This window comes from Suillus discolor (assembly GCF_016758755.1).
Source record: "Suillus discolor strain FC423 chromosome Unknown F5147scaffold_58, whole genome shotgun sequence".
NCBI classification, from domain to species: domain Eukaryota; kingdom Fungi; phylum Basidiomycota; class Agaricomycetes; order Boletales; family Suillaceae; genus Suillus; species Suillus discolor.
In genome coordinates, this window is record NW_024541305.1 from 208,748 (window position 1) to 226,951 (window position 18,204).

The window sequence follows — 18,204 nt, forward strand, 5'->3', positions numbered from 1 at the left end:
ACACATTTACAAGTTGTTGATCTGCGATGGCTCGTCCATCGAACATACCGTGACGATTTAGTACTACGAGCACCATTCATGAAGCAGATAGACTCATGATAACTAACGTGACGTACTATGGGGACGATCCAAGATTTTGGAGGTGTTTTCATTGTAATGTGCTGGTCGAAAAGACAGGTATCTACTTCTCCTACAACATGTCGTTATCTGAATTACTGAAGTCGTATAGCTCTCCATATACCCTACACCCATACCCGAACTCATTCTACTCGACACCCCGTCAGCATGAGAGAAGCGAATCGGAATGGTGCGGCGGGAGATCACGGGTTATTATACCGGCGTCCACTCCAACGCGCAAGGCATTATAGACCGGTGGATCTCTGTTGAAGAGAAGGTGGAAAGTGAGTAATATCGTCTTGCCGACTAGTACGCCCTCATTGACCGTTGAACCACGAACAGCTCGCATAAAATCCTTCCGTGATCCTACAGAGCCCTTAAATCCCGAACTGCTCTATACCGGAATTTTCGCCCTAATGACGTGTGTCCTCACTCGCTCGCGCGGACTCCCTACACGTATCCTTCTCCCTCCTGCAGCCCTAATCAGCGCATTCGCATATTTCCTTCCCGGTACCGCTTCTCGGGTCGGTGCGTATGGCAGGGAGCTCGAAGATCGGTATGTTCCTCGCTTTGGAGAAATTAGAAGAACCTCTATTGCACACAGCGGCATAGCCTGGGAGCGCGTAGGGTATAGCACGGGTATGGGCCACACCGCGGGTATGGGGGTCACGGGTATGGCGGGTACGGGTACGGTGTCGAGATGTGGTACCCGTGGTCATACCGTACCCGTTAGCACGGTATACGGGTATGTTTACGGGTGTCTCCGATAGAACCGAGAGTGGAAAGGACGGGACGGCCGAAGAACAGGCACAAGGGGAGATGCGCATCCAAAACGGGCACGGTGAGCGACCTGTCGACGTCGGCTCGCACCCTCTAATGTTTCAGTCCATTTTATCTTATATCACAGTACCTGACACACGCACCTTATAATCTAGGTATAGAATTTGTTAGTAGAGAGTCTTCAATGCGAATACTGAGATATTCGCACCTTTGTCTAGGTCCCGCCTGTCTGCTTCGATATACATCACTTTAACTCTACATTTCTCAATACTCCCTCCATTCACTCCATCATTATGGTCAATCAGACGGCCTCAATCGCCGAGTCTACACGTTCAGAAACTTCAGATGTATCATCATCGAGTCCGCAGTCCATAGCGGCAGACAATGTTGCAAAACGTGTTAAGCTTATCATTCCACAGGTCGAAGCAACCCCCTCCGAGTTGCACTCTCCTGCTCCGGAAGTAATTGATATTGATGAAAATGATGCACCTCCTGCTGCTGAACAGGACGATGAGGCCGATCTAAGTATGTGAACTTATTGCTCGTGTCTGCATGGACCTTGATTAATTTTCACTCACAGACGCACTCAAAAAAACTTGGTGTTCAGCAGTCTATTCTTTTTTTAAGCTTGACGCTGTGACTGTCCAGTATCTCGATGGACGTCTAGTTCATTTCTTCCCTTGCGGGGCACGCAAGTGCAAACTCCCTGCCGGGGGTGTCCGCCGCTTCCAGGACTCCAAGGATAAGTCCTCGACTATGAATCTAAGGCACCACACCAATGGCTGCTGGGGCAAAGAGGCAGTCGATCATGCATTCAGTGGTGGAAAGGTAGTACAGGCCACGAGTGGATCAGTTTTCTCGGCTTTTGCTCGAAAAGGACAACAACCTGTCCATCATACATATCGAATGCACACGAGCAATGAAGTTCGGTAAGTCGACATTTTTGGGCCTTAATAACATCTGACATTATTCACACTGGATTTAGGGCAAATCTCGTACGGTGGATCACAGAGAATAATCGACCTGTGAATATAATCAACGATCGTGCACTTCGTGATCTCCTGCTTTCTGGACGCCCTAATATCGAACTGCCATCACATTTTACAATCTCTCGTGATATTTGGGCGTCATTTGAAAAGTGCCAAGAACGCATTGGTACGCTCTTGCAGGTATGTGATCACATACTTCATTGTATAGATCCGTCTTTTGTCATTTGCAATTATCCATTCAACTACCAAAGCACTCCCTATCTGGCGTTCTCGCTGCAACAAGGCCGGTCTCAAAGCAAACCTTATCCCACGAGACGTCGTCACACGGTGGAACTCCACACATGACATGCTGCGTTTTGCAGTCAAGTACCGGAAGCCCATCAAGAAGATTACTGGCGACAAGAAACTGCCCAATTTCCGCAAATATCGATTGGAAAACAATGAATGGACTGTTGTCGAGGAACTTGTCACTGTACTGGAGGTAGCTCACTTAGCCTCTGATCGAGTTATTTTCAGGACTTATTCAATTCAACACTAGCGTTACAAGCAGGCTACACTCTTTTTTTCACGCAACTCGGCCAGTGTCTATGCAGTCATACCTGCAATGGACAAACTCGATAGCCATATGAGCAATGTTGAGACGAAAGAGGGGTTCCAACCAGCCATCCAAGCTGCGATGAAACTTGCTCGCAAGAAAATGGATAGATACTGGAAAATGACTGATGACTCAAACACGTATCGCATCGCAACAGGTGAGCATAAGTTGTCAATTGTTTCAATATGAGGTGGTTTGTGCTGACCCATGTCTCGCTAGTTCTCCACCCTGGCCTGAAGCTCGAATATTTCCGACTACAAAAATGGGAAGATGAATGGATTGAGGCTGCCGAAAATCTCATTCGAGAAGAGTACATAGATCGTTACAAAGACCAGGTCTTACCTTCGACTCCAGCTGCACATGTCTTGGCAGAAGACAAGGTGCGACAATGCGCTGATGACTTTGGTGACATATCTCTTGGCATAGCGGCATCTCTAGTAGATGAGCTTGACAACTATTTGCGGCAACCAGTGGAGAATACCAAAGTCCCGCTGCAATGGTGGGTCCATAATCAAAAGACATATCCAAATTTGCACCGGATGGCACTTGATTACCTTAGTATTCCTGGTAGGTTGTGCACCATTGCTCTCGCTAGCATCACAGCTTATGTATCACACACCATAGCTACCTCAACTGCAGTTGAACGTGTATTTTCGCAAGGCCGGCACCTTCTGCACTTTACTCGAAACCGCTTGTCTCCAGCATCAACCCATGCATTCCTCTGTCTTGGCTCATGGCTCCGCTGTGATCTGGTAGCGCCCGAGGACCTTACTAAGATCATGAAGTCTCTGAAGAAAAGAAAACGAGAGGACGAGAGCGTTGGATAAGGTTATTCTACGTAGTTTCACTATTTTTTGTTTGTGTACCCGCGGGTAAATGCAACACCGCGGGTAAGCTGCCATACCGCGGGTTAGTACGGGTAATACCGTACCCGTATCTGTACGGGTATGGTGTTGACGGGTACGGGTACGGTGTTGATCTTCCGACCCGCGGGTGTACCCGTGCTATACCCTAGGAGCGCGCAAAAGAAAGTGCTGCTGTTGGACGAGACTCGGTTAATAAAGGTGTGAAGAGTATTGTGGAGAGCATTGAACAAGGGACGGGGCTTAACCTAAAAGCTATGGGATGGGCACAGGAAGCGAAGAAGGAGGCGCAGAGTGTTGTTGATGTGATTCAAAAGGATACCAAGGAGGTCATCGAAAGCAAGAGCCCGAGTAGCGACTCAGAAGACTCCAAGCGATTGGTATAGAGTGCGAGTGTCGTATGTACGGAATCTTATTCATATGGTGATTTCTCACAACCCCAATCATACTACAGCACTTAGAGACTATAACGTTCTGTGACCCTGGGGTTTCATATGTGATGCTCCCATCAAAAAGTGTTATGAGATAATCAACGGGACCAAGTATAAGAATCTATTACGGCCGCGGCGGTACCAGATGACAAACATGCCGCAAGCCACCACCGTCCTTGACTCCCCTTGGGTACACTCCTCATCTGGCGAAGTCCAAGGCTGTGACTCTTGCGTATAAGTTCCAGTTGGAGTGACCAAAAACACGCACTCGACGATTAGTAAAGCACGTTCTTGTCAGGTCAAACTGTCAATATTGAAACAGTCTATGAGGACCAGGATGATGAGATAATGTTGATGCGATAGCAACACGATGCGCATCTCACAGAGTCCATTGAGTATGAACCAATCAAATATATTAAAATGCTGAAGTATCTTAAACAGTTTCGGTGTAGTAAAATGATTACTCGAAATCAAGCATTTCGATGCTCTGTGAAACATTATGCATACTGCTTCCCTGCGTTTGAATAAGTGCCATGTCCACAATCAGTATCCGATGACGACTCACTTTGAGGGATAACAACGTTATCCTGTTTGCTTCTACGGTCATATCATTCGCAAGGAACTTTTCCTGAGAAATCGTCTCGATATATGGGAGACCAGGCCCTAGTGGATCCAAGAAAAGGGTCGAATTTGGTGATTCGCCTTCGACAAGTCGTTGATGCAATGTAGCGATGTTCCCAGCCTTGAAGTCCGTCACCCTATGAGGGTTAAAGTCGCGGATGCGCAATGGTCGTGACTGTAGCACCCCATCGCGAGAGACAAGGTCGCCAATCAAATCCGCACTACGGAATCCGAAAATGCGGTGTGTGCAGGAGCTGTTGGCATTCTCGAAGAACCGGGTGTTCTTTGAGCCCCAGGCGGACCAAGGCAGACTAGGAGAATCCTGGCTTGCTTCTCCATAACGGCTGATGTAGGTAGATTCGAGCTCCAAAAGGGTGTTGCGCTCGATATAGAAGGTGAAATACGGAGATTTGGTGGTCGTAGGCGCCGACATACACATGTTGATAGCGATGAGTTGATTATGAGTGCTGGCGTGGAATGGAATAGGGCTGAAGGTGATGTAGTGAAAGATGAAGGGGTCCCTCAATGCAGGGAAGGAGAATTTGCCAACGAGCCGGATGGCGTTGACCGAATCGATAGTCTCGAGGGAGAACAACATGAGTTCCGTCGCGCTGGCGACGAGGAATCTATCGTTCGTTAGAAAACTGAAATTCGTCGTTCCGCGATCCACGTCAAAGATTTGAAGGCACTGCAAGTCCAACTTGGTCGTAAGTTATAGCAAAACAGGAGACTTTGACCCACCTGAGAAGCTTCCTTGGACTTCCAGTTCCAAATTTGCAAAAAATCGACCAGCTCACCATCTGCTTTGTGAGCATATTTGCAGAACAAGCCATAATAGTCTCCGAAGATCATAGTTTGCGTGTAGGGGGAGTCAAAGAGTTGTGGATGGATTTGATTGTCCAGTGCTTTCACGAGGGGGGATGCAGCATCAGGATGGGGTTTGTCCTCAGACAATGATCTGAAAGTGACGTCATATGCATGACTCTCTCTGTTGCCGTTAATATAGTTCATCGTCATATGCAAGAAGATACTCACCCACGAGTTGTTCTGGAAAGGATAACCACAAGATCCTGTGTGGGCGAAAAACTATAACCCTCGAATGCTGTGCTGTCAATTTTGCAAATGCGTTGTCGCAAGTCGATGGTGTGGGTGTCGCCATCTGACAGTGAGGGCTGGACGAACTTGAGTTGTTGGAGAGATTTCGCTGGGATTCCAAGAATGCCACACGACCAACGGTAGTTGTCGGGAGAGTAAGACATCGTAGTGGAGTTTCTCTGAGAGTATTCGGCTCTCTGCCACGCAGTTTCGCTTTTTTGAAGCAATTGGCGACGTGTTGCAATGTCGAAGTCGCAGCCAGGCAACGAGGGTGGAATTGCATTGAAGTATCGAACATCGATCAAGTATTGAAGCTCTGAGGAAGAGTCAATGAGTTGTCGAAGGTCACTGCATATCTGGAGATTCCACATTAGTAGCGATTTGGGCATTTTGAAAGAGACGTACTTTGCGTGCTCGGACTAGATCGTATACGTCTAGGTGACCAAGAATGTGCAACAGTAATTCGGCAGGGAAATCCATAAATGTGATGGTGATGTTGTGGACTTGATTCATTGTTGACTTGGGAGGTGAGATTTATCGATAAAGGCTTGTTTCAAGAGTGTGCAATGAAGATTTCGAGTGAGCAGTAATAACCAGCTTGCCATGTTTCGTTTTATACGATGTTGATGCCAATATAATTGCGGATGTGCGGAACGGAGGTCTCGGAGCATCTGAAGCCCCTGTGGCGTTAGGGTTCTATTCCAATTATATCCAAATAGCGCAACCCAAACATTCCCACGATGCGCCAAAATGCCTCACTCTTTCAATTCCCACCAGTTTTGCATCTCCTTCGACTTCTTGCAGCTCGAAGCTCTGCCAAATTCGCGCAGAGTGTTACAGGTCCTCAACTGCGCACAAGACATACGACTTACTTGGGAGCAAATGGACCATCGTGATAAAGTTGCACTTCTGTCGACCTGCCCAACAACACAACTGCGACCTTTGCGACACCTCTTGCACATCAAGTCAACTCGAAACCGTGCACTCGACATCCATACATTTCATATTGACAAGAATTGTACACTGAACAGAACAGAAGCCAGATCACGGTGTGCCTCAGGATTGTCACGACGTAGATCAATATGAGCGAAAGTGTAGTTCGTCCAATTTGTCTACGTCTTGACATCCTGTTTTTTCCACCCTACTGCGACAATCTGGCCAATGATTTCATCCTCGAGCTCTATCTACCGCCTACTGGCAGTTCAGGAAGAATCAACTCTACCCCTCGGCCGTCATTCCGCTAGGGGAAGGTAGTTCCCACGGATAGTCAAGTTGGCTGTCGGAACACCTTCTTGGCTTACTGCGCACACCTGCGAACGCCTAAGATGAGCTGGCAATTATTGGCGCTCTATCTCTCCTGTTTGAGTCAAATCTGTCTCGCAGACAATGGCATGGTCATGTCCATGGATGATGGCATGACTCTTGCCGTAGGGAACATGCTCTCGTATCTGCACTTTGCGCCAGGAGACACTCGTAGGTTATATCTTCTCAACTACATAAAATGAGCTCTTCTAACAGGCCTGTATACAGTTTGGTTCCTTGGCTGGGTTCCTGAGAGCTCGGGAACCATGGTTGGCACATGTATCGCACTGTTTATGTTGGCGGTGATCGAGCGCTGGATAGCAGCTTGCCGAGGAGTAATGGAATTCCACTGGAGCCAACAGTACGTCCTTTGCCTTCTTTCACATATTATAGTTCTTACGCATGATCAGGGCGATTATCATTGCGTCGGACAAACTCAATACTCTACCAACTCGGTCATATCCCATTGGATTCATAAAGCGCTTCACTCCACCCTTTATCCCCGCGCATGATATCTCACGTGGGGTCATGTTTGCAGCGCAGACGCTGCTAAATTACCTCTTCATGTTGACAGTTATGTAAGTCGTCGCTCTTTTTGTTCGTCGAGTTGTTGATGTGCTGGGCGTGAACAGGACGTTCCAACTAGGTTTCATATTCTCCCTTGTGGTGGGGCTCGGAGTGGGAGAAACGCTCTTTGGAAGGTTTGGCAGTGTCACGCATGTGCATTAAATCTATGCACGTTCGTTTTTGTAAGTTTAGAATGGCTGCAAAGTATTGACTTTCTTTTGGTTATCGTCAGGCTAGAATGCAGTGTATGATACGGATAACTCGGAGATACTTTCTAACAATACAAACACGACGCTACTTACGGTGGGTAGGCGTGAGGGCACGAGCAGGCGTGATGATCAGTGGTAGAACACAGCATGAGATATAGGGTAGTTCACTATCAGGCAGGAGTTCCAGAATCTTGTCATTATCGACTCCTCAGCGCTCAGCCCCGAATCTCAAGCTAAGTTTGGAGTATTGTTTTCGCATTTTGTACCACATCCAAAGCACCTTGTGTTGATAACCTCGATGTGAATATACCTATGGACTTGCTGACATGACTGTGATCGTCAAACCTCGCAGCCCGTAGTACGTGTTCATTATCTTGATCTGAGGTTATTTTGACTTACTAATCAGTACCAGGCACTTCATCCGCTGCCGCTGCGCACCCGGCACCGGAAAGTAATTGTTTGCCACCTCTTAGGCCTCAACTCAATTGAACCGTGACGACATGGCTGCTCCAGTCGTTCCAAGCAGCTTCCAAATTTACAAGTATATTTGAAAAATCTCATCCTGCATACTGAAAACGCACGCATGAATTGACAGCTCATACGTCGAAGATCTCAAATGGCAGATTAAATTCACCATAATCTGGTGCTCTGGCATCGCACTGGCTGTGGTCGTTTCTATTCCAAGTGTTGGTCTGAGACATGGGCGTTCCCTCAAGGGAATCGCTGGAATATCAGAGACTGATGGGTATCAGTCTGCTCATTCCGATGGCAAGGAGCCACCGCCTACTACCCGTCGAAGAGGTCGCAGATTGATCAGAGCTTGGAATGCTCTTATCTCACCGACATACTGGTCTCCTCCTAAGCTCGGGCTTAATGTTGGACAAAGTGCGCATTGAAGGTGTTTGTTACTGATAAGAAAAACTGACACTTTGTAGCTTATTCAGTTGTAGTTTTATTGGCGTACCTCACAGCTGTACGCATCATAAAGGATGCACCTCTTATTTCTAATCCGAACAGAGCTGGTGAGTCAGTTGATCCGTTGACGCACGAGAGGAACTTATTGGGGCCACTTAGGATTTCTCGCTCTCGCACAGTTTCCGGTCGTTTTTTTGTTCGCAATAAAAAACTCAATTCTATCCTTATTGTTAGGACCAGGGAATGGGTACAAGAAACTCAACTTTATATATAGGATGGCGGGAAGAGCTATGTTTCTTGCCGCATGCGTTCATGGGTCCCTGTGGTTCCGCAACCGCCTACAGTATGGACTTGCAATTCTTGGTCCGCAGAAAGAGACTTCGGGAGTGGCTTCGCTAGCCCTCCTCTGCATCATCGTCCTTACGTTGCCGAGGCCAGTCAGGAGACTGTTTTATGAGTGTTTCTTCATCATACAGTAAGTTTCGTTGCTTCGCGTCGTACTACAGCTAATATTTCTTGCAGCATATTGACATGCGTGGCATTCGTTGTCGCTATGTGCTACCATACGTCGTATGCATCGCCGTGGATATTCCCTCCTCTTACATTTTGTGGTGTAGATATTTTATTGCGCCTATTTCGCTATCGAATCAAGGCTGCCACACTTACTGCACAGGACACTCACATGACTATGGTATAACAAATGTTCGAGCGTTATTTGATAGACTGTTGACAACATCTTTTGTAGATCCGCGTTCACAATTGCGACGATGGCTGGCTTGCTGGCCAGCATGTCAGACTGCGCGTTCTCTTCTCCAGCAGAGTTTTTGATTCACATCCCCTCACTATTCTCTCGGCGCCACCTTCCCATTCTTGCCTCTCCTCACCTGGATTCTTTCTCGCTGCACGAAATGATGGAGACTGGACGCGGGCAATGAATAGATATACTCGGAGGGAACAAGAACATTTATGAATCAATAACACGTTAGAGGGCGACTCGGGTGCTTTCGTTCAAGTCATACTGGATGGTCCTTATGGAGGGTCAAGCGTTGATCTGGGTCTGTACGAAAGCGCGTTTCTTATAGCCGGCGGGTCTGGTGTTACATTCACTCTCGGTCTGCTGGACGACATCGTCGGCAGGTGTGTCAGACTAGGCCGCAGTCAGGGAGAACGAACGAGGAGAATTGAGTTCACTTGGTGCATCAGATCTTTTGGTATTTCATTTTTGACTACGGGCGTTACATCGTTCTGATCTATTTGGACAAATAGAATGGTTTGCACCGATGCTGATAGATATTACCACGGCAGCGTCAAATAGCACCGTAGATCTGCACATTTCTATTTTCATAACGTGCTCTCAGGCTTGCGATCCAGAAGCGGTACTTCATATCCCCAACTCCATCGACACACTTTCGCGTCCGGCTGTCCATAATCTTCTCAGGGACTTCATCAGTTTTCCGTCATCATGGGAAAAGGAAGATTCGATCGACATGCATGCAATGTGATGAAAGCCAGAAATTAATGGGCTTGGGTGGGGGAGTCGCGGTCTGTGCTAGTGGCCCAGAGAGCTTGACGAGAGATGTGTAGAATGCAGTGGCGAGATTGGTTTTGACGTCTGACAATGGGTATGGATGATTGCTCTACATACAGAGCAGTTTACTTTGTGACCTGTCGAAATCCAGCTCAAACCCGCCAAGCACATTGGAAGTTCTAAAAGTCATTTTTGGTTCCTGACATGCCTGGGGACTGTAATGGTAGGGTACCCTTGTGATGCTATCAACAGAAACCGGGCGAAAGACCATATGTATTGGAAAGGGGCTAAGAAACACCGTGGGAACGGGATGCCGCATGTGGCACACCACCCAAGTTCGAATTCTGGAGAGGGATGCTCAATTCTAAAATGTCGTTGTCGTTTCACATAGATTTAGATTTGTTTGTGTTTACAATAAATTAATTTACTTCATTTCCGCCTCCGCAAATGGTCCCGAGCCCGGATGTCAGCCCAGCTTGCCTCTTGGTCAAGTGAACTGTTGAAATCTTTCGCTGAGCACTGAGCAATGAGCTGATCTGGGGAGAAGACCTGCTGAAGAATGTGTTGTGACTGCTTGGACACAGCCAGTGTACTGGTTAAGATTGAATGTAATGTGAGGACATCCCTATAATCCTGTTTTCGTCGCTGTGCACGAGGCATGTTGACGGCAGTTTGACGCTGAGTGTTGAACGTTTGGTCGTTGATTTGATGGTTGATAACGCGGTGTTCCGGCCAAGCGGCTGAAGAGTGCCACTGACCGGTCCCAAATACGGATTAGTAAGGCATCGGCAATCAGTGCCGTACCTGTGTCTGAACGACAAACGACAACGACATTTTAGAATTGAGCATCCCTCTCAGAGGACATCTGGGAAATGGAATTTTCCGAGTCCGTCCGGCTGGGTCCGCCCGAGTGCGGATCTGTCCGGTTTCACAACATGATGCGCCATTGGTTATCTTTATGCTTTATCTCTTGCTTTCAACCAACCACTGCTGCCAGCACGCCTTTGCACGCCCGCCCGGTATGTGTTCTCTCAATCTCTATGCTACCTGTAAGTTTCGAATGCGACCTGTATTTCCTGAATACTAATTACTACATTCCACAGCATGTCATTCATTTCTCAATGTTTATGTGATCCTCAAGCTACTAGATAACGTTGGTAAGTTTATCTCTGTGCCCGCCAGATGAATATGGCTGATATCCTCCGATTACCAGGTTTCTTGACAACCATCAATACCCCATCCACCTCGCGGGGTGCACCATCATGGCAGGCTGTCCTCGATGCTCGACTGGCTCAACCCCAACCTGATTTCATTCACTCATGCACCAACTGCAAAGAGGAGGTTCCTTGGCGACGGTGCAAGTCAAATGAGAACGGAAATGAGGGCCGTTGGGTGGCAGTGGTAAGTGCTATCTTTCTCAGGCTCGTTCACTGCTGAATTCCAACTGACTCCAATCACCAAAGTGCAAGAAATTTGCTGGCGAGCAGCAAGTGCCATGCAATTTCTTTCGCTGGGCACGGGGCTCAACCAGTCCCTCCAGCTCCCCCACCCTGGCCGCAGCTCAATTAGCCCCAGCCACTGTCGTCCAGCCAGCTCAGCTAGTCCCAACTGCTGTCGTCCAGCCTGCTGCCTTGAGCAATGCCACATTGCTCCTTATGTGTGCTGCCCTAGTCTGCAAGAAGCGCCCCCATGCACATTGTGAGAATGCTGCATGCCGAACACATTGTGGCCTGTTGGGTGGTTGTTCTGTCAAAGGACATACCTCCGCTGTTGTGTTGGATCTATCATTGGCACTTCGAACACCTCATCAGCCTCAAGCATGTCCACCTATGCCTCCACCTCCACCTTCGCAGCCAGCATTGATTCCTGATGCTGCACCCTCTGACTTGGACGTCTGTCTGTCCCCACCCTTGGCATCCTTATCGGAAGTTCCTGAGCCTCCTGCACAAGTCCAGAAGGGCAAGGGTCGGGCTGTTGAGCCGCCAGATGCTAGCGAACCTGTGCAGCTTCCTTCACGCATGGTTGCTGGCCCATCACAACCCAAAGCCCGAGCAGCACCACACTATGCAATGCAGATGCCTGCCATCTTTACGCAGCAAAATGCTCGTGAAGAGGGAATGAATGAAGAAAGGCGCCAACGTGAACTTGAACGTCTCCAGGCTGCCGCTCGGGAGAAGAACACTGTTGTTGTGTACGCATGGACTCAGAATGGTGTTGAGCCCATAATTTATGAATTTCAAGACGGCTTCAAACTACCCAGCTTCTACTTCACACTCTCCGTCCTCCAGAAATTATGCATGACGTCTGAGGACCCTGATATTCCCGCTCCTGCAAGGATTGCTCCTATCCAGCGGTACAACCGCGCCCTCGACACATGGACACGGTTTGATGTGGGCCACATGGTCACTCTGCATGAGTGCGATGCTGGCATCCTCTTTGTGAGGGATGCACGTGTCAGGGAGTGTGTGGACTTTGACCGGCACCTTCACAGACTGACACGCCCAGTAAGCGCTAACCTCATGACAGACTTGACAAGTGAACGGAAGTATGTGCGTGCTGCATCTCTTGCACGGAGCTCACGTACACCATCTCTACCTCCTACCAATCCTGCACCACATACTCGCAAACCTCACTCTCGTATGCCCTCACTGTCGCCAGTCTCATCGGACAATGAGCATGAAGTGCCTAATGACTCACCAGCTCAACCAATCAAGTGCCACTCATTCGAACCACCAATCAAGCGGCGCTTTTCATCTATCTTGTCATTGACAGATAGTGATGGGGATGACAGGACGAAATCTGTCCATGCAACCAAGCGGCACCATTCTCCACTTCCTCAGGCTCCCCACTGTGTTTTACCATGCCGCAAACAACGCCCTTCTGCTGACTCATTTGATCTTTCTGATGCCTCCGACTCTCATTCGCTCTCATCATCGATCTCGTCAATGCACTCAACACCAATTGTGAAGAAGGAGGATTCGGGAAGTCTTCTTTCACGCAGATCATCAAGCCATGATGCCATCGTTGTCGAAAAAGTCGCAATCTGGCCCGTTGACTTTTATGTGGTTGACATTTCTCGTGGTTTCAATGCTTGTCAAAGGGCAGTTGATGGACGACGCAGTGTGGCAGATGCATTTGTCGGCCACTTTGGTGTACCGTTCAAGGCATCAACATTTTATGACAACCGCAAGGTGTGGGACTTCAAGCCCAATGCATCACTTCGCCAACGCTACATTGATTATGGCCGAACAGAGAAAGGAAGCTGGACTTCCTTCATGAAGAAGGCAAAACGGCCGCACAAGTAGGTGCACACAACTCTGATTGTCAAGATTTCATTTCCCTTTAGTTTTGTTCGCATTCAAGTTGCCCATAGCCTACACTTGTGTCCATTTAGCTCCTGTAGTTTTGTTTCTCATAATTAATCACTGTCACAATACCATTTTGCCCGCGAACAACCATCGTCTTGGCCTTCGTCAACCATTTCAAGCTGTCCGGATAACTTAAAAAGCGCACCTTGATAATTCTCTCCGACACCAGGCAAATTCACCAGCTGCTCGATACCGCATCGCTTGAGGATCACCTCATCCCAGACCTCTTGTTTCTCTGCCAGCAGACTTGGTAATTCAGCTTCAGCCTGCTCATTCGCCTGTCGAAATTCTGTTTTGAGAGCATCAAATTTGACTTGACAATCTGCATGAGAAGAGAGCTGGTCATCCACGCACGATTTTGACCCACTACTTGTTCCGGCCGTCACTCTCGTTCATCTCAACTGCAGTACAGTGGCGAAGAATGGTCCCTACAAGTCCCATAGCCAAATCTCGTTCAAGACATTTTATGATGGCGCTACGATACACTACATAAATGATAAGCCCACACCTGATTTGTCTCGAGGAATTCATATTGGGGAGGTTCCATGTTATCGTTCTCGCGAGAGCGTTTGCGCCCCTTGTCCATACTCGCCTGGACGCGCTACAGTGCGATCTTCAGGAATCGTCGAATAACATCAGGGTTCGTGATGTGTTGTACGTGGTTGAGACACTTAAGAGCCAGCGGTCGGGATATTCAAGGCAAGCCACAACACTTCTAGTTTGTGCTGCTGCGACGATTTTGCAGGACGACGAACATGATCGACCGTTTGGTTCTGTGGACTATTGGTGAGCACTGTGCTCAGTCTCCATATGACTCACGTCTAATCAACCACTCCTTAGAAACCGGTCTGATAACCAGGTATGATGAAAGACGACGATCCTGATTAGTTATACATGCAGCAAGATGAGAGAGGGTGACCGAGCGAGGTAACAAACAGCAACTGAACTATCGCAACAAGTCGATTGCATGAAGTCTGAAGACATGAAATTAGGTGGTAGATCTGATAAATTGGGTTGTGGTTGGCTCGCAGGATTTGAAGCTGGAGGTACTGAAGGTGTCCCGTTTGGAGCGGGGGACTGCGTGATGCTTGAGTTGATGGTATTCGGAGTCGGGGGTGCAGTGCCGTGTGCGCTCCCCGTAGGATTAGATGAAGGCCCTCCCTTCAATTACCCATGTTCGGTGGAATACCATGTGGCTGGAAGTTATTCATGGGCGCGCCTTGCATTGGACGCATCATGTTGCCATTGGGCATTTGTTGTGGCCCGCCTGGCATACCCTGCTGTTGCGGGTGCGAATATCCTGGCCCGGGACCCATGGATGATGTTTGTTCCATGGGAGGGAAAAACAAAATATCTAGTAAAGGTCGTGGCTCGCGTCCTGCTAAACCTACGAAGCATGATGTCGACGATGCAGAGCAACGGATGCAAGATAATATAGCCTTGGGTATTCATGGTTACTGGCTACTCAAATACCTGCTGACATGGCCATATGCGTGGGTTGTGTCCATCCTTGCCCAGCTTCTCCTCTGTCCGATGATTCCTCCGTAAGATCAACTCACAAAAGAAGTTGAATTTGTGAGCTAGCATTTCACGAGCGATGGGGTGATACTTGCCGAACCAATTGTTTGTTTGTTCTGCCACGGAGGAATTGAACCGCCAACCCTTCCCATCATCCCTATGGAGCTCAGGGAATGCTTCTGGGTTGCAATTCTCCTGGCAGAATGTGTCGGTCTGTGAATGCTTGCATTTGAAATGAAAAACGTCGACGGACAAGCCAATGTTGTCAAAGAAAGGATCGCCCATTGCAAGTTTTGCAAGGGTGCAGTTGTTGTCGAAGAATATGTGATTGGGCTTGACAGCGTCTTCGCCTGCATAGACTTCTTTGATGAATTGCTGCAGATAATCATGAGTTGAGGAAATGGTCATGGAATGACGATACATACCTTGACACTGGCTACTCCCTCTGCTCCAAAGAAAGTCCTTCGAGCAATAATCATACCGCATGGAGCAACAATCAACTGCTCGTTGTGTGTGCGCCGGCGGCCAAAGACTGCCCTGAACTTCTTCCTTCCAGGTCTGTCCTGGGATGAACTGGTAGCAGGAAGTGCTCTCCTGGTATTCTCATTAAACTCATACTCTTCTTCATCTGGTGGATCATCTGTGAGAGATGTGTTGGTGGCAATGGTAGTTCTGGCACGAGCGAGGCGCTCCTGGAGCTGGAATCTGGATTGACCACGCAGCTCGTGAGTATCCTCGACTTGACGATGTTCCAGTGTTGAGCAAGTGCGTCGGCCACGTACAATGGGCAGGTCACAGCCGATGATCACGCACTTGTCATTTTGACCAGAGTGTAGATGACAAAAGTGATGGTGGTTGTTAGACAGTGGGGTGTGGCAGTTATAAACCGCACAGCATGGATGGCCGACAGTGACACCATCGACGACGACAGCGGACACTTTATGCGTGACTGTATATATTTTATGACTTAGCCCCGCATAGCCTCAAAACTATGACACTCACCGACACCTTGCTCATCTTTATACATGCTTGTGCATCTATTGCAGTAGTGGCGACGGACCTGCTCATAGCCATAAAGCTGAATGTGGCGGTTCCTTGCGATCATGGCCTCCGTGAATCGGTCTCGCTGTTCACCAGTGTGGGGAGCAACGAGGGTGTTCATGCGACGCTCACAGTCCTCCAGCAGTGAAGTTATTACATAACCATCCCAAACATGCTCGACAGAAAGCTCAAACTTGACTTTAAAGTCTGCAGGTGTCTGCTTACCATGTGAGAGGCAAAGGTTATACAACTTTGCGCAGTTCGTAGCTGAAGTCCTGGGTGCAACCAAGTTTTATAGTCAGATGGGAGAGATCAAGAGCATAGCATATAGCGCACCATGAGAAATCCATTGCAGTCCTAAAGAGCTCAATTACACTCTTCTCGATGAACACATGATCCGCAGCCTGAACACTATCTGGTTGGTGCTCGTAATAGGTGCGCTCTCCTTTAAACACGCTGTAATTATGGTGGTAATCGATTCCACAAGCTAGTTGACCTTGTCAATGACAAAAATAATGACTCAAAGCAAGAGTGTGGAGTGCAAGTGCTTACTTTGACAGTAGAGATGGACGGATTTTGCAATGCATGGGCCTTTCGTCATTGTGAACAACACCACATAGGTTTGAGCAGCCTTCTTGAGAGTCATGCCCTTTGTGCGATGTTGGCAGTCGGGATGAAGGCATGAGTGGCTAGGAGGATAGAGCAGATACTCAGCTGGGGCCATTCCATTGTTAGATAAAGAAACAGAGGTGACAACACAATCAAATGAACTTACCTAGACCCCTTTGAGTGCCATGTGTCTCCCATAGCCGTCCCACATCAACAGTGATCCCTCCACTCCAAATGACATCCTTGAGGAGGGACCACGCATCATTGACTTCAGCTGGAGAGATTGAACAGCCTGCGCTAAGAAACACAGTGACTGCAGGTGATAGAACAAATGGTGGATCTGAAGTTGGACTCAAGGAAGGCTCCACAAGGATGATGTCGTTTTTAAGCCGGGTTGCAAGAGTGATGAACTGGAAAAGAGAAGTGAGCGAGGTGTTACTGATTGTGCCTGGCTCTTGTTCAAGATGGCGCAGCAAGTGATTAAACACTGTCATGTTGTTCTACTGTTGCCACCAATGTGAATCAAATTTGATTTGAAAGTAAAAGCTCGATAATTATGATTATACAGAACGCCAACTGAGTGACGCAGGTGGACCCGGACGGACCCAGCCGGACCCAGCCGGACGGTCCCGGAGTCTGCCAATTCCCTGATATTCTGGAATTCTGCACGTCTATCTTACGGTTCTCTCTATGCAGTCCGAATATTTATAGATCATCAAATATTCATCTCTTCGTACTTGACCGCACCACCTCCCAATTATTCATATCATTACAGTCCACGTCCATCTCCCACGAGATACGCCTCATATCTGGTGATTCCCTCTTCATCCCGTTTCTTTCACCATTGACTCGACAGTCACTCTGCGCTTTGTGCAATCGACACCACCCTTGCCTCAAATACAACCCCTCCCTCTCGTCGAAGCTCCACATTCAGACGTTTACTGCAATGGTCCGCTCCTGTAACCTCTGCCATTCTGTACCCTCAAGCCGCACAAATGTCCTTGGCCAAAGTATGGTCCCGTCACCTTCAAGGCTTTCCTACACTATGGACCTGCCAGCCTATCCATGCAGTAATGGATATTCCTTTTCCGCAGGGTTCAGTTTCTTATCTCTCGGCGGTGAGTGAATCCGGTAGCGGTCACAGCTTCCTCAATACTTCGTCAAGCATCAATCACCGGACGAGAATATAATCAATGGTTGCATTCTCGCCTTATTCTTTCTTATTCCTCGCGAGTCGCTTCCTTCCCCCATGGCACTGTCAGCTCAATTGGACCAGTCGTATGTACTTTTCTTTGCGCGCCGTTTTCAGCGATATAGACATTTTTTACCTTTGTCGTTACCTCACAAGATATACTCAATCCTACATTTTGCCTTTGCGTGCTAACTGAGTAGTATGATACATTTCCAGGAGCAGCAATCACTCTGAGACTCGCATGTTCCTTTCAATGTTGGCAGACCACTTTCGCCGCGAACTCTTCATGTCATTCTCTACTTTAGCACAGATTCTTCTGCTAGTCCTTGTCAGTGATCCCCATTCCCAGCGCTTGTGCAATCATATCAGCGTCTATTGTGCCGAACATCACGGAGATACACGTGCAGCGTGACCTGAACCCTAGGCCTCAATCTCCCACTCAGCCGAACTCTATCTGCAGTCCC

General features: G+C 48.2%; 8 protein-coding genes across 8 annotated transcripts; 6 read left to right on the forward strand and 2 right to left on the reverse strand.

The window, feature by feature from the left end:
* Nucleotides 1–154: 154 nt before the first annotated feature.
* Nucleotides 155–1,085, forward strand: F5147DRAFT_339029 (apolipo protein O-domain-containing protein). The gene is made up of 4 exons (XM_041429283.1): nucleotides 155–177; nucleotides 230–401; nucleotides 460–958; nucleotides 1,003–1,085. Exons 2-3 carry the CDS (start codon nucleotides 305–307, stop codon nucleotides 885–887), a joined length of 525 nt encoding a protein of 174 aa, XP_041289163.1. The 5' UTR covers nucleotides 155–177; nucleotides 230–304; the 3' UTR covers nucleotides 888–958; nucleotides 1,003–1,085.
* Nucleotides 1,086–1,476: 391 nt separating this feature from the next.
* F5147DRAFT_582695 (uncharacterized protein) lies at nucleotides 1,477–2,231 on the forward strand (the record flags this gene model as incomplete). Its single annotated transcript, XM_041431676.1, has 2 exons — nucleotides 1,477–1,826; nucleotides 1,883–2,231. Coding segments are annotated over 2 exons (699 nt in total), but the record flags the coding sequence as incomplete, so codon positions are not given.
* Nucleotides 2,232–4,214: 1,983 nt separating this feature from the next.
* On the reverse strand, nucleotides 4,215–6,004 carry F5147DRAFT_839458 (uncharacterized protein; the record flags this gene model as incomplete). Its single annotated transcript, XM_041444223.1, has 5 exons — nucleotides 4,215–4,289; nucleotides 4,341–5,084; nucleotides 5,138–5,384; nucleotides 5,432–5,847; nucleotides 5,897–6,004. The coding sequence occupies 5 exons, from the start codon at nucleotides 6,002–6,004 to the stop codon at nucleotides 4,236–4,238; spliced, it is 1,569 nt and encodes a 522-aa protein (XP_041289165.1). The 3' UTR covers nucleotides 4,215–4,235.
* A 717-nt stretch (nucleotides 6,005–6,721) lies between these two features.
* Nucleotides 6,722–7,594, forward strand: F5147DRAFT_712489 (CTR copper uptake transporter). The gene is made up of 4 exons (XM_041438361.1): nucleotides 6,722–6,964; nucleotides 7,022–7,154; nucleotides 7,204–7,371; nucleotides 7,426–7,594. Exons 1-4 carry the CDS (start codon nucleotides 6,817–6,819, stop codon nucleotides 7,520–7,522), a joined length of 546 nt encoding a protein of 181 aa, XP_041289166.1. The 5' UTR covers nucleotides 6,722–6,816; the 3' UTR covers nucleotides 7,523–7,594.
* A 429-nt stretch (nucleotides 7,595–8,023) lies between these two features.
* F5147DRAFT_339122 (uncharacterized protein) lies at nucleotides 8,024–8,586 on the forward strand. Its single transcript, XM_041429284.1, has 2 exons — nucleotides 8,024–8,110; nucleotides 8,165–8,586. The coding sequence occupies exons 1-2, from the start codon at nucleotides 8,070–8,072 to the stop codon at nucleotides 8,463–8,465; spliced, it is 342 nt and encodes a 113-aa protein (XP_041289167.1). The 5' UTR covers nucleotides 8,024–8,069; the 3' UTR covers nucleotides 8,466–8,586.
* Nucleotides 8,517–9,982, forward strand: F5147DRAFT_712492 (uncharacterized protein; the record flags this gene model as incomplete). Its single annotated transcript, XM_041438362.1, has 6 exons — nucleotides 8,517–8,591; nucleotides 8,644–8,959; nucleotides 9,007–9,175; nucleotides 9,230–9,304; nucleotides 9,473–9,695; nucleotides 9,751–9,982. Coding segments are annotated over exons 2-6 (899 nt in total), but the record flags the coding sequence as incomplete, so codon positions are not given.
* A 2,099-nt stretch (nucleotides 9,983–12,081) lies between these two features.
* Nucleotides 12,082–12,636, forward strand: F5147DRAFT_582683 (uncharacterized protein; the record flags this gene model as incomplete). Its single annotated transcript, XM_041431673.1, has 1 exon — nucleotides 12,082–12,636. A coding segment is annotated over one exon (555 nt), but the record flags the coding sequence as incomplete, so codon positions are not given.
* A 2,205-nt stretch (nucleotides 12,637–14,841) lies between these two features.
* F5147DRAFT_582715 (uncharacterized protein) lies at nucleotides 14,842–17,042 on the reverse strand (the record flags this gene model as incomplete). The annotated part of the gene is made up of 6 exons (XM_041431678.1): nucleotides 14,842–15,273; nucleotides 15,324–15,847; nucleotides 15,901–16,214; nucleotides 16,276–16,426; nucleotides 16,492–16,653; nucleotides 16,715–17,042. The coding sequence occupies 6 exons, from the start codon at nucleotides 17,040–17,042 to the stop codon at nucleotides 14,842–14,844; spliced, it is 1,911 nt and encodes a 636-aa protein (XP_041289170.1).
* Between the last annotated feature and the right edge of the window lie 1,162 nt (nucleotides 17,043–18,204).